A 15032-nucleotide genomic window follows, 5' to 3' on the forward strand; every position below is an offset into this window, starting at 1 on the left:
CATAATAACTAAAAGGACACAGGCTTTAAAACTGAACATGATTTATTACAAACCAAAAGTAAAAGTTTACAAAAATGTACTGAGTGGATCAGAATAGGGACACAGGTTCCTGTCATGCGAGCCCTCCCCAGCACACATGACAAGAGCGAGCGAAGGCTGAACAAAAGGGCCACAGTAAAACAAAAATCCATCACACACCGAAAAACAAAATGGAGCTCAAATGTTCATCAGAATGCCATCCTTAGTATAGTCAGAGCTCTCCGAAGTTGCCACACAGTGAATGGCCATTCTGATGGGCCGAATACACTACCTAATGTGATGTTACAGATGAAGTTTAACAAATTCCAAGGCGCACACAGCAGCCATGGACACAGGACTACCACTTTTGTTCATAAATGTGGTTGGCAGATTTACACAGGACAAAATGATACGCTTGTGCAGACTTACGAATAACCACAAATTTAAATTTAGCAAAACGAAGACAATTATATCAAATTGACCTCAATTTCTTAACAGGTGACACAACAATATGCTTACGGATGTTGGGTTTAAGAGTGGTGGTGTTAGTCTGAGGGGCAGGTACGCCCTGTCAGCTTTAGCCATAATCTGGACACACATCAGCTCCTTCTTTGGAGCTCCACCTCTCAGAGGTGGAAGGCCAGCCTAGACTCTCTGAGTCCCCCCCCAGCATGGATAAGAACCACTGCGCTCAACCATGGGGCACAAGAGCGTACCCTCCCTCCCCATGGTCGCTGTGGGTTTAGGGAAAACGTGTCAGCCGTCACATCCTCACCTAAACCCACAGGCGCACTCACCGTGATATATGACTGTCACCAGGATACCCTTTCCAGCAAGCCACTGCAACACACCAATCACCTTACCTCTGTGCCAGCACCTGTTGGGACGGAAATTCTCAGGATTGAGCAAACCAGCAACAAAAGTGCTAATAATGCAATAAATTAGCAAGTTATTCTAAGGGTGGTACAATCTTTAAAAGAAAACTTAAACAAAAGGACACTACACAATATACCAACCTACCAAACAGACCAAACCCAAACATAACTAATTTGGCATAACTTTAACAAACTTTTAAGACGAGCCCCCAAATTATGTTACGACTCTTAGTCTAGGGGTATAAAGGCCATAACATAACTAAAAGGACACAGGCTTTAAAACTGAACATGATATTTATTACAAACCAAAAGTGAAAGTTTACAAAAATGTTACAGTACACATAGGAACCTAAACAACAGATCTAAACAGAAGTATACTAAGTAAAGGCACAAATGAATCAAAAGATTTGGTTTGGGTGAAGGGACAGAGGGATCTATTCTCTGCTGCTGTTAACCTAACAGTCCTCTCCTTCTAAATGTCAGTTCAGGAGTGAGCTTTATAGCAAAGGTGAGTGTTCCCTCAGCCAATCTATGCAGGGCTCATCAGAGCTGGCCAATCCGTGGAGGGAACCAATTCCCCATGGGCAGCTAGCAGTCTCCAGGAATCAGTCTGACAAATTAGGCAGCTGTCAGTCCATTGGCAATCACACATCCAGTTCTTCAGTTCTTTTCTTCCTCAGAAACAGAGTAATACAAATAATACAATGCAAAATACCAAATAGTCATAATGAATCCATATATACACTAATTAAACAAATACAAAATACGGCTGGCCGTAACAATCATGTGTACATGTAGTACATGATACTGACCACACCAGAGTTCCAACAGGTTCAGAGTTCTTAAAGTGGTTGATTGCTATTGGCTGTATGGGGGAGGACATTAACATGTTCATTGTTTTATTAATTAAATGTAATGCTACAATGTGTTGCATTGTTATTCATTGTTTTATTAAAACATGTAATTCTGTGTTATGTGTGTAATAAAAGATAATGTAAAGAGATTATGTTTATCAGAAATGACTCTGTTTTGCTTTGCCGCTTGAGTGGCCCATTTTAGATGATGCGTGGCTCATTTTAGCTGAACACCTTTAAGGTAAATTGAGCCACTGACAAAAAAATCTTTTTCATAAAAAATAAGTCAGCTAAGCAAAACATGATTGCTTTCATTGCATTTTCTTAGTTTCCCAGGTGATTTACCAAAACTTGTCCCAATTTAGCTGACATCACCCTAATATTTGCCTCTGAGATGTAGTGGAGTAGAAGTAAAAATTATAGAAAATGTAAAATACTCCATTTAAGTAAAACATTCTCAAATTTGTACTTAAGTACAGTACTTGAGTAAATGTACTGTACTCAGTTACTTTACACCACTGCTCGCTCTCTCTCTCTCACACACACACACACACACACACACACACACACACACACACACACACACACACACACACACACACACACACACACACACACACACACACACACACACACACACACACACACACACACACACACTAGGATCTCTGTACTCCTATGCCCTCTAAACTTCACAATGATTTACCATGCTATCCGGTGATCAGTATTAAAGTGCAAGTCAAGTGAGGTGAAATCCTCCTTTCATATTCTTTTGTCATGTCACTGACTACTGTTCTATATATCATGTTCAATTCTATCATATCATATCTCTCTCTCTATCTCTCTCACACACGCACGCACACGCACACGCACACGCACATCAAATGCCATTACAATTCCGCTTACATGCCATGTGGTGTCTGTTTTGAGGTTAGCACATGGAGGAATATAATGGTGGAAAATAACCCTTATAACCCTAACCCTCACTGACAGGATGTCAAACACAGCCTGAAAACATGTACAAATTTGGGTAATATGTCATAGTTATTTAAATCAATTAGTAATTAATTTAATTATTTATGAAAGATATGTAATTCAGATTTAAATAGTTGTTTTTATAATTAAAATAGTTTTGAACAGTTCAAAGTCAGGCAGACAGTATTTGTTTTCATGATATTTTTAGAATTTATACATTTTTCAGTTTGTACATACAGTACATTTTAATGATAAATATCACATGTTTAAGATGGGCAAATACTTAAAATGTGTTAATATAAAAAAATATATTTTTTGTTTTATGTTCTAAACTCGAAATGTACCCGCAAATGACCCATATATATATATAACGTGCACGTATGTAAATATATGCAGTGAAGGTCCTTAATTCACAACGTATTTGAAAGACTGTTTATTTGGCTCCAACGGTAGGCTACAGTCAAATGAAATGTTACCTTGAAATGTACGAACAAGAACTTACAATACATTTCAATCAATATTAAAGGAAAAAGAGTAATACAAATGTAGAACTGAAAATAAACTTACCAACACTTCCGAAATGCAAATTTTAAAAGCCAAAAATTTGAAAATGTTCTTGCCCTGCCGATTGGATATTAATTTGAATGATTATTTGAGACTATTGACTGTTTAAATCTTGGCACAACTTCTTACATCTGAAGTAATAACCTGTGTTCAATCAATCAATGGGAAAGTAGCCTACTACAGTATACAGTGTGTACACAACAATAGCATTAGTACTTAATGTACATTGTTAATGAGAATTGTGACACACTTGTAAGTACATTGTTCATTGTGGAAGTAGTGTTAATTAAGCCTGATTTGTACATGGTTGCGCCACACCCACATCATGACGCACTGTGAGTTTGTAGATCAGCTATTTTCAGCTTGCAACACCCGTGAGCAATTATGTATACAAGCATTATTGTGCACAGTACTTAACTTTCCCACATTCATACACAAGCTACTAACCAGAATAATGTAATGTTAAGTGTTGACTGTACCTCAATAGGGAAATAGAACTGTTACACCTAATTTATATGCCATAATACTATGGTGTTGCTTGCCGACAAGAACTGATCTACAATCTAACATAGAGTACTATAAATTAAGCTTTAAGAGATTTATAAGGATCACATTTATCTATCAGATTATGATATTTTAGAAGAATGACCTGTGAGTTAAGAGTAATCCTAAATCAACTCATTTACGCTCAAATGAGTTGATGAGATATGATCCTTTGTGGTCATATACACAGTGATATTTCTTCAGAAAAAACAAAACAAAATAGTAATGAAATTAAATTATCTGTAATGGCAGGTCTATTTCAAGACAAGTTGAAGAAGACAACTGGTGGAGACATATCAAAGGTGTTGCTTAAGTAGTACTGAGATGGAAATTAATGTGTCATATTTTTGGCATTTCTGCAGGCGAACAAGCACAATTTGTGAAAACATAACAAGGAAAAAAACAGCCATTATGTCACAATACGTTAAGCAAAAAATAAGTAGCTGCTGACACTGCTAGCACAGTGCCTTTGGATAGCAAATGATTGTACCGTGACAATGGCTGGAAATCAATATACAAAGAAATTGAAACTCAATGAACATTCGGCAATACAATACAACTTTGAAACATGATTAAAGGACAGTTTTTGAAGGCAAAAACAAATCAAACAAATTCCAGGTCAAAGGTCGGTATTTACATTATTTTGTTTGTTCTTTAGGCAAATAATGTTTTGTCAGGGTAGTGGTAGTTTGAGAATAACACGAGGAAAACAAATGGCACTATATAAAAACACGCTCAGGTGATCGTATTTTTGAGCTGCATTTGATTTTGCACACATCAATAAAAGTATGAATTGCACTTTTTTGTCAAATGAGCATATATTTCAACAGTACATTAATAATCCACTATACATATATCAAATTACATTCAATAAAGAGACAGCGAGAGAGAGAGAGAGAGAGAGAGAGAGAGAGAGAGAGAGAGAGAGAGAGAATAAAGAGAGAGGTGAATTAGCAGTAACTTTAACTTACATATGCTATTGTGTTGGCTATAGGCCCTGACAACCACTCAGCCTGTCAATATAAGCCTATTCTTCATCACACAGAGTGTTTTGACACTCACATATAAAAGCCAAATGAGTACCATGGTAAGGTTTGCAGTTTGTAGAGTAAATGTTAAGTTAATGCACGCGCAACTGTAGGTTTCATAAAGGTGACCAACTTCCTTCACATTGTACCATTTGTAATTTGTAAGCTACTCTTGCACTGAGCCTTGGCGTGATCCAGAACCCATCATGTCAACACTGACACGATGGAAACTGACTTCAGATATCAAAACTGCTGCCTTTTGAAAGGAATGCCTGTTAGGAACCAACAATGCCTTCATTTAAGAATATAAAAATAAATAATGCACCACTTAAAATTATGAAACAAATATAAAAGTATATGCACAAAAACACTTAAAATTGTTACATACAAAGCAAAAAAATAAACACAAAACCCTGTTATCGGGTTCTTGCCACTGGTGAAGTGCACTGATCGAGCTATTGTCAACATATCAACAAATAGCACCATTATTATGATAAATTCAGATGAAGCTCTCTTGTATAACATTAACAGTTGTACAATCTATTATAAACCATGTGGAAATATGCTTGTGAATCAAACTGTCTTGCTGCTTAAAGGAGCCCTTCACCCATTTTAATATTATCTTCATATAATTGGTCCTCAATAATGCTCAATATAAGGTGGTACCATTTGTCTACTCACTCTGTGTGCGTCTCAGAGGTGGGGTGTGGACAGTTCAGAAATCTGCCTACCAGTGACATCATCGGTAGGCAGGTTTGGTCATTTCAAACAAGAGGTCAATTTCTTTCTTTCTTTCCTTTTTTAATCGAGGCAAGAACAATGGCTTCTATTTCAGCATGCTAACATGCTAACCGGGAAGACAAAGGCTGTAGTTTCCATTACCTTGGAATCCCCATTGATGATGTCATTGGTAGGCAGGTTTCTGAACTGTCCACAGTTCAACTGTGAGATGCAGAGTGAGTAGACATAAATGGTGCCATCTTATAAATTCCTTATAAAGATTAGTGAGGACCAATTCTATGAATGTTGAAAATGGGTGAAGTGCTCCTTTAACAATGCTAAGAAATTACAGTAAATCAACATTTGTATCACTTTGCATATGGGTTACTCTGTTAAAAGGATCCCTGGCTAATAAGCCAAATATGCCTTAATACCTTGTAATCACCCTCTATAACTAAAATAAAATAAATGAAAACACCTTAAATATTTTATTTATTTTAAAAACAGTTCATATTTTACTCAAGAGGGCCGTCACAAGTTGATGATGTAATTTGTCCATGTGTGGTCCAGCCCTATGGAATCTATGAAATGCATGTACAAGAAAAACATTTAAAATATTGATTTGATAATCATGTTAATCTTAGGAGCATTAAGTTGTTTTTTATTTTCACATGCATTCTATAAATTCCATAGGGCTAGACCACACATGGACAAATTACAGTACATCATCAACTTAGGACATTGGGCATTGCTGCTATTGAGTGAAAGATGAACTATTTCTAAAATATATACAACATTTAAGGAGTTTTTCATTTTACATTTTAGTTATAGTGGACAATTATAATGTATTAAGGCATATTTGGCTTATTAGCCAGGGATCCTTTTAAAAGGCATTACCATCATAAATAACATGACATAATATAATTGATATACCTTGAGTGGGAGTGTACAGTATGCAGCAACACTGCTCCACCACTTTGATCTATTTGATATGGAATGTGACTTAACTGGCCACCCATCAAATTATGGTTTAGAAATGGAAGCATGCCCAAACATATGAGATGAGCATTTTTGTGTCATATTCATAGCTAGCCTGCATTGTAGTATCTGGTTTCATTTGTTACTTTAGACAATTAAGGCAGTCCTGCAAATGAGTGGTGGGTGTAACCCAACGGCGGTTCTTCAGCAGAATTTGTTGACAGAATGGTGAATATTTTGTTTGCTGAAAAATAAATTTACTTGATCATGCTTATTTTCGCCAAAAGGAACTCCTTAGCCTTAGACATAGACGTTACATATGTCAGTGTAATTCTGTAAATCAAGAAATGCACACAATTCCAAGAAATAGTATTCCATGCAGTGAATCTACAACACTGTACCAACAACATCCCGTACAAGTTTTACAATGTATCTTATTCACCATAACAACAGGCGTGTCAGTGCTTGTACAAATGTTGTTCAACCCTTGTGCAAGATCAGTGGCTGTATACTGTATTGAGATATGGTTGAATATTCAGGACCAACCCAAATTCCCTTAGTGTTGCACAAGACCTTACTGCGGTTACTATGCTGTTTAAACATACAGTAAAATCAATGCTCAAAACATATAAACAACAGTGCACCATTTGTGTATTCATAACATTGGGACAAATATTACACAACTGTTACTGTCCTTGGGTAAATCACCAATTCCAATAACTCAAAATATGATTAAAAACTTGTACATTTCGTATAAAGGAATGAATAACAAAAGCTTGAGGCACCAAAGGCTATCATATACAATATAAACAATGATGAGTAAAAACAAGGAGTAAAAATTCAAAATATAATAACAATACAAATAAAAAAAAATGACAGCATTCTACAACCGCTCTCGGTAGACCTCGGAGCGCTGTCTCTGACGACACGCAAACGCTTCAGCTGATCAGTCGTCGTGGAGATCGATCTGCAGGAAAGAAACTATGAACAACTCTCCTCCACGATCCAGTTCCCATGCTCTGAGGAATCCAGAGCAGGCCAGTCCAATCTCTGTGAGTCCTGGTCAGTCATAATTCATTTTCCTGATCAGTGCACTGAGCCTTTCTGAGCTTTCCTTCCCGTCCAGCGACAGTGTGACTGCTGGATGGGCTGCTCAGAAGTAGACATGGGGTGAGGGGGATGCTGCCCCTGGACCATGCTAGGGCACCAGCGGAGCAATCTGCAGAAGCTGGGAGAACCCACTGCAGGCCTCACCTCAATAAAGTAACAATAACCAACAACTCATCTCTTTTACTTTCTTGGGATCAACTGTTTTTTTCAGGCTACCAGCCATGGCGTGACTCCCTTGGGAAGATTAGAAGAAAGCGAGAGGTACACAGATTACTAATTCAGAGCTCTGGGGATTTTTCTTTGCTAAAAGAAAATGTTAGTGTTTCTTTTTTTTTTCCTTTAACATTTTTCTTTTTTTGCAGAAGCCATATTTGAACCACACAACAATTAACATATGTATGTACAATACATATAAATATATAGTTTCAGTATTGGGGCTCATGCTTTTTGGAGGGGGAGCAGGGATGCGATGCTCAATTTGAGATGATGTTTTCTGTTTTTTAGTCCTTTGTGGCATGAATGGATGGTGAGCTTTGTTGACACATAAAGAACACACACACACACAAAATAACACCTAGCGCTTGGTGTTAGAGAGAGCCAGTCCAGACCCCTGCAAACATCTCCTCCTCCACTTCCTCAATTCTCATCCTCCAATTTCTCCTTCCAGCCCCCATCGACCGGCTTGTGACGCTCCCAGTCTGCGTCATGCAAAGACTAGGAGACAAGTTCTGCCACTGGCCGTGGGGGTCTGAACTCCACAGAGTGAGCGGGGACACACAACGTTTTCCACACGGCAAGGTGAGTAGAAGCAGCTTAGGATGTGACACTCTGGGATGTTTTGCTCTTTTTCTTTTCCTATCATTGATTTCGTTTTCGCTTAGATTGTTTTTCTTCCATTACAAAAACTATAAATACATATAAGAAGCATTATTTACAAACTCCATGCGGTTCAAGTTAGAGCGATCACTGCAAGAAAAAAACACAAGAGATAGAGATAGAGAATGATATCAAGTTGGAGTAAGACATGTGTTGACAGTTGACACAGTGACACAGAAATCTTTCACGTCATTGCGAGGTGACATTCATTTGAGATTAACTGCATGCAGGTTTTGGGATGGGTAAAAGTTTAAGACCACACCAGTGAAATGAACTTGAATGCACAACAAATGTACAAAATATTCAGACTTCACCCCCCCCCCCACACACACACACACAAAATATATAGATCAGTCAAGAAAAACTATAAATAAGCTTTTTTTTTCAGTCACTAAATCCATTCAGTCCCACATATAAAGAGTAGAGGCCAAATATTTTTTTCCTCACAATCTTATTAATTGAGCCATGTGAGTGCAAAACTATTGTAATAGACCTACATACATACACAAACAGTGTAATGTATCTAGCATGTACATGTATGTATATTACTATATCCTCAACTACACCTCTAGGTTGACTTATTTCTTTCACTATTTTAACCACTATTTTAACCACTTTAACTCTGGCGTAGCTATTTTGAGCATGTCATTATAGGCTAAATATATATCTAAATATCAGAATAATTCACATAAAAAAAACACCTAAATAGCAAAAATAGCTTTCTACGGTACCTATCTATCAGGGGGGGTAATTTGCCATGGGTGCCATTCTACATTATATTACCTTCAGCATAAACCACTCTGGATAAGTGACTTAAATTCCACAAAATGTATTCATAAAATGTATGTAGAGCTGAGAGTGAGACCACTGCCCAAACAAAGAGCTTTGACAGAATTGAGACATGGCTTCTGCAAAGTGGGCTGTAACTAAACATTGCAAATGTGGTCTGAATATTTTGCACATAGTGTGTATTTGTACGACATGGTTGTGCTTTTGAAGCATGTGATATTGCTGTAAATGTCTCACCTTCTGCCAGCATCCAGGCATCGGTAGTCCATCAGGACCCTGATGAGGAAAGCGCAATGGGGAAGATAGGTTTGATTAGAAGCAATGAGAATGGTTGAAGCAATGGTAGTAAGAGCTATAATTTATAGTTATTCTTAATTTTCATTCAAACATGGTGTAAAATGGCCTTTCCTCAGGGAGGGCATTAGGCAACGAACTGGCTAATTTGCTGTATTGGTATTGCTATATTAATTTCCAAAAGATAAGGATAGTCATCAAAGGCGATTACAAAACCAAAGGATTAAAAAAAATATTTATCCAAATATTTATTCCTAAAATACAGTTTGAACTTACCAGTGAATAAGCAATAAATTGTCAATTGTATACAATGCAACATGTATACCTCATTCATGCGATTAGCTCACATAAAAATGTAAATCATGCAATGATTCAGGGTTTTTTTCCTAAAGAAAAAAAAAAGAATTATGCAACAAATGGGAACAAAACAAAACTATGTGACTCAATGGGTTGAATATGATTACTTATGGTAATTGCATTAGATTAATTACATTCAAAATATGAACTTTATTATACGTCTTTATCTGTCATTAAAGCAAAGATCTCAAATGTGAAGCACACACCAGGTCTATATCACCAATTTAAATTAAGTTTCCATAACCACTTAAAGGAATAGTTCACCCAATTTTTAAAAACAAAATCTGTCAATTACACACCCCATGAAGCATTGAAATATATTTTTTTGCTTTTGTCGTATTCCTAAGCCAATAATTTGATGACCGGGTGTATTTCCGGTACCTACCGTATCCTACCGGATACATTAGCATATTTCTGCCGGTAACCAAATTGGCTTAGCAAAAAAATCTCCATTCAATGCTTCATGGGGTGTGCAATTGATAGAAAATAAGTAATGGGTGAACTACTCCTTTAAACCCCAGCATCTGTATTGCAGGGAAAGCTTTTGCAGAAAATTGCAGATCGACAAGCTCACAACGCGTCGCAGCGGCTATTTTCAGCAAAAGCTTTCTCCGCAATAACAGAAAACATAAAATACACTAGCATAGAGCCCTGAAGTACTCCGCTCAACCATATGGGGTTTAAGTGGTTAAAGGAACATTGTACCTCCGTGTTAGCGTGTTCATGCAACACACTGCAATGGTTTTAAAGACACTAAAACCCACACAACCACAAATAAACAAATAAAGCATAAATCATTTGTGTTCACTGTTGAAAAGGTCTGGGGCAGGTTCCTATTATTGATCTTCTCTCCTTGGTCACACGGTCTGGCCCAATTGGTACAAATATAGTCAAGGGGTCAAAAGGGAGTTAACAGAGTAGAGGAAAGGGTCCAGATCATCATCAGTAAGGAACAAGGAGGTCAGGGCTGTTGCTAGTCTGTGTTAGCATCAAGTTAAAATGGGAAACGGTCCACTTGGGAATCAGCTGGGAGGAAATGGGATTTAAGCAAATTCTTTTAAATGTATTATTTATTTTGTATTAATTTCTCATAGAATATTAATAAAATGTCACTAGAAGTGTATGTCCTGTTGTGTAAAATAAAAAATGGGCTGCTTGCAGTCAGGAAGGTTAGTTATGTATTTTGGAAAGGTAATTGTACGGCAAACGTGGAGCATACTGGTGGCTATAGGATATGGTTGTGCTTATTACCAATTAAGCTATCTGGGTGAAGTGAGGGCATGTCCACATGCGCAGGTGTGGAGCAATGTCATGCAGTGGCAGCATGAAATGTCCCCCTGCATAGCTTCAGGGGGGGGGCAAAATGTGAGTGGTGGCATGCAGGTGGGAAGGAGGTAGACAGGAAAAGAGAAATACCGTACCAATTGGCATGGGGCATCCAGCCCGTCCAGACCAGGCTGCCCTGGTTCCCCCTTTTCACCCTTAAAGCCCCGGAAACCCTGTTTGTAAAAATGACCTAGGAGTGTTAACTGGGAGAGAAGTGGCCGGTTCTAAACCCATGCATCCATCCACTCTGGAGGGATGCAAGAGGGGAAGGGGAGAGAGGAGAAGCTGGCCCCTGAGCTCACTGACACCACAGTGAAGCCAACTTAAGGTCTGTACATTTGAAATTAATGATACGCTATGGAGAAACCGTTAATGTTTGTACGTTTAAAGGCCCAATCAGTGATAAGTAACCCAATGTGTAGCCCCATAATCAAAAACATCAGTGGAAAATGTATTTGGACTAGACAATATATTTATTTCGTTGACTTGTGGAAAGCAGGGAGATTCTGGAACTAGCTAAACAGCATTCTTTTAAGTTCGCTTGGGTCTGGTGACTTTCAGACTGTGAAGGCGGGATGCTGGGTGTCAGGTTATTCAGCGACTCACTTCTCCTCTCTGGGTCCACTGTTCTAAGGTGGCTCGGAGGTGATTTCCAGCTCACAGCTGGGACATACCAATGGGCAAGGTGCATCTAATCCAGGGGCACCCTGTTCTCCTTTCTCTCCCTTAGGCCCTTTTTTCCCCTTCTTTCCCTTCTCCCCCTGTGGATACAATAGTTCGGTCAGGTCAAAAATCAATTTTGAACATTGGGGACAGAACGGCAATTAGGAGGGGAGAGGGATTAAATAGGGAGGCTACAAGCCCACAGGGGAGGGAAGGTATGTTCAGTGTTAGATAGGTGGAGGTATACTGGACGGAAGTGGGTGCTCCAGAACATTATTTGTAGGAAAGAAGGATGACAACGAAGGGGAAGAGGTAAGAGGCAGTAGAGGAGAGAAGTGTTCACTAAGGGGTGTCAAGACGACAGGGGGAGAGATAAGGAAGCAAGGAAAACACCTCCAGAGGAACAGAACGCAATTAAGCCATTCATCTTTGTCATTCATCAGCGGCATTAACCTTAAAACCGATACAGAGGTAAAACTGCATCTTGATCTATAGTCCTTACCTGTGTCCTTATTAGAGTGTGAAAATGGACTTGTATAATCACAGGTACACTGTATGAGTCCATACAAGCTCATTTAATACTTCAAACAGTCAAACTGCCCGACTCAGAGTTATGTCACCTCAATGAGTGAAAAGATTACTCTCAAATCACACAACATCAATCAACAATATTGACAGATAATTCTTAACTGCACTTTAAAATTAGCCGTGTAAATTCACCATTCAACACATGCAAAACAAGAAAGAAAGACTGGAAACAGGACAACAGTTCAGAGTAGCACATTTTCTTGTAAAGTGATCCAAGTGGAAACAGAGTAATTATGCATGCAGGTGCTATAACAACTCAGTATGCAGAACTGTTAACAAAAATTGGACTTCCTGAATTTCCTGTCAATTTTGCTTATCGTTTTAACAAAAGCACCTGTGTGCAACATAAGGCCAACTGTCCAATTCAGTCTTGACAGCTCTGAATAATTAGCTGGAACAGTATTAGTTGTAAGTTATAGTATCTATATGTAAATTATGCAATAATGAGATGTAAACATAAAAAAAAATGCAAAGTGTTACATTTGAAAACACTTCAAAGAGAGAGAAATAAGTTTGAGTATTTGAGAAGCACCAGTTAATTGTTATCCATTGTAATGTACACACACAATACTAAGAAGTGAAAACATTTTCAGAAAGGCAAACTCTACATAGGCTACTCAAGCAAGGGGAGGGTTGTTGACAGACCAAAGAAAATAAAGAGGTGGGGTGGGTTACTGTATGTGCAAGTGCCCATGCATGGATCCATAAAATAACAAAAACAGGAACAAATCAAAAACCATAAAGGTGAGTTTTAAACTGCCTGTTGTCAATGGACTGGATCTAATTCTACTGACCATCACTGGCTATCTGTATTAAGAACAAAAACAATAATAATGTTTTGCAATCACTTTTGGATGTCTCAAAATGTGATTTGATAAACGGTCTATGATTCTGACAGATGAGATGGCAAATCATTTAATGGTGCAGAACAGATGTTGGCTTGACAGTATGTATTTACATGAAATAAAGCTCTTATTACAGTTGTTCAAATCTAGATGACATATTTGGCAGAATAAAGCAGAATGTATTCATTATTCCTGAGTAAGAATTCAAATGTACCCTAAGTACTGTAACTTACCATAATCCCTGCACCCCAATATTATCAGGTTCAGGAAACAAATTTAATTAACAGCATCTACCCTACACCCCTTCCAAATTCTGTACTGTATGTACTGTACACCACAACCAACCAACCAACATATATCTCATTTAGGAAAAAACATATCTAGCCTATGTAATATATTTTGATAAAATCCAGCATAGTGATTAGATCAATACCAGCCATAAACCCTGACACCGTCACTGTCCATTGACATCAGTCCTTCTCTGTAATGTTAAGGAGTTGACAAGCATCGCTACGTCTACCTTTTCTCCTCTTTCCCCAAGGTCACCTTTCTCTCCCCTTAAGCCTGGCGACCCCTGCAAAAGTACAACTCCAGTTCATTACGCTTTCCTTTACCAATACTTGCGTATAAATATAAAAAAAAGAAGACGAAGCCAGAAGAGGGAGAGTGAAAGAAGAACAAAACATGAAGGAAAGAGCAGGAGAAAGTGAAGGGATGTGTAACAAGAGGAAAATAAAATTAATTGCTGCAATATACCACCTACGGTACATCAAATATATTTTAGCTATAAACTCTGTTAGCTAGACATTATTTGTCTTCCATACTAGCTTTAGAGGACATAACAACAAACATTAAAGACTCACATCCAAGCCTGGTGTTCCAGCTGCACCCTGCAAGCAATAAACAATGACATAATTATCTTTTGCTTGGTTGTTACCTTTGTAGTTACTGTATAATGTAGTTTGGGTTGAGTCTAGAACATTGGTGTTGGGTTTAGTGCTTTAGAACATATATTGAGCAGAGAGAATATATTTAAATTATATAGGGAAAATTATATGAATTAAATTATCCATCTAGAATATATATGTCACAGGGAAATTGGCATTCCAGGGAAATTGAAAAAGGAGCGCTTGTTTTTAGGCGCAGGGCTTCGGCGCAGGGCTTCGGCGCGAGGTGGGGCTTTTCGAGACAGGGTTTTTTACGCGAGGCGCTCCTCCTCGGGAGGAGGAGGAGTGGGAGGAGGAGGAGGAAGCTACGCTAGGGGAACGCTGAACACGCGTTCACACGCACACGTGATAATAGTTATTGTCCATGACGGAGGCGTACCGACTCAGCAGAGCTTGAGGCCGAGAAGGCGCGCCCGAGCGCATCCAGGCGCCGACCGGCCGATGGTCTGCTAGTCGAATCAGCGCTGTCCGAGTTGTAAACCGATAGGGGGAGAAAATATATTTTCATGGGTTACTATCCATGCGTGCGTGTGTGTCGTGGATAAACTAAAACAAATGTTAAAAGCCAGAACACAATAAAAGTATCTTAACAGTCATGCTTTCAATAAACCAAATTGAAAGCATGGCGTGTGCGTGCGTGCGCACGTGTGTGTGGTGGGGGCATAGAGTTAAAAGGGGGGCT

The 15032-nt window shown here is 38.5% G+C and overlaps 1 protein-coding gene across 6 annotated transcripts in view; it reads right to left on the bottom strand.

The window, feature by feature from the left end:
- Positions 1–6353: 6353 nt before the first annotated feature.
- The window catches only part of col25a1 (collagen type XXV alpha 1 chain), a 193340-nt gene continuing 184661 nt past the window's right edge, over positions 6354–15032 (bottom strand). For 5 of the 6 annotated variants that reach the window (XM_084043470.1, XM_084043471.1, XM_084043468.1 and 2 more), the window contains 5 exons: positions 14267–14293; positions 13924–13977; positions 11403–11480; positions 9568–9606; positions 6354–8631 (listed from right to left, as the gene is read on the bottom strand). In XM_084043470.1, coding sequence (XP_083899596.1) covers positions 8629–8631; positions 9568–9606; positions 11403–11480; positions 13924–13977; positions 14267–14293 — 201 coding nt within the window. In that variant the 3' untranslated portion in view covers positions 6354–8628. Of the gene's footprint in view, positions 8632–9567; positions 9607–11402; positions 11481–11981; positions 12069–13923; positions 13978–14266; positions 14294–15032 lie in introns of all 6 variants that reach the window. The other variant, XM_084043472.1, reaches the window with a different exon arrangement.

The sequence above is a fragment of the Gymnoscopelus microlampas genome (assembly GCF_963454915.1).
Source record: "Gymnoscopelus microlampas genome assembly, chromosome: 19".
NCBI classification, from domain to species: Eukaryota; Metazoa; Chordata; class Actinopteri; order Myctophiformes; family Myctophidae; genus Gymnoscopelus; species Gymnoscopelus microlampas.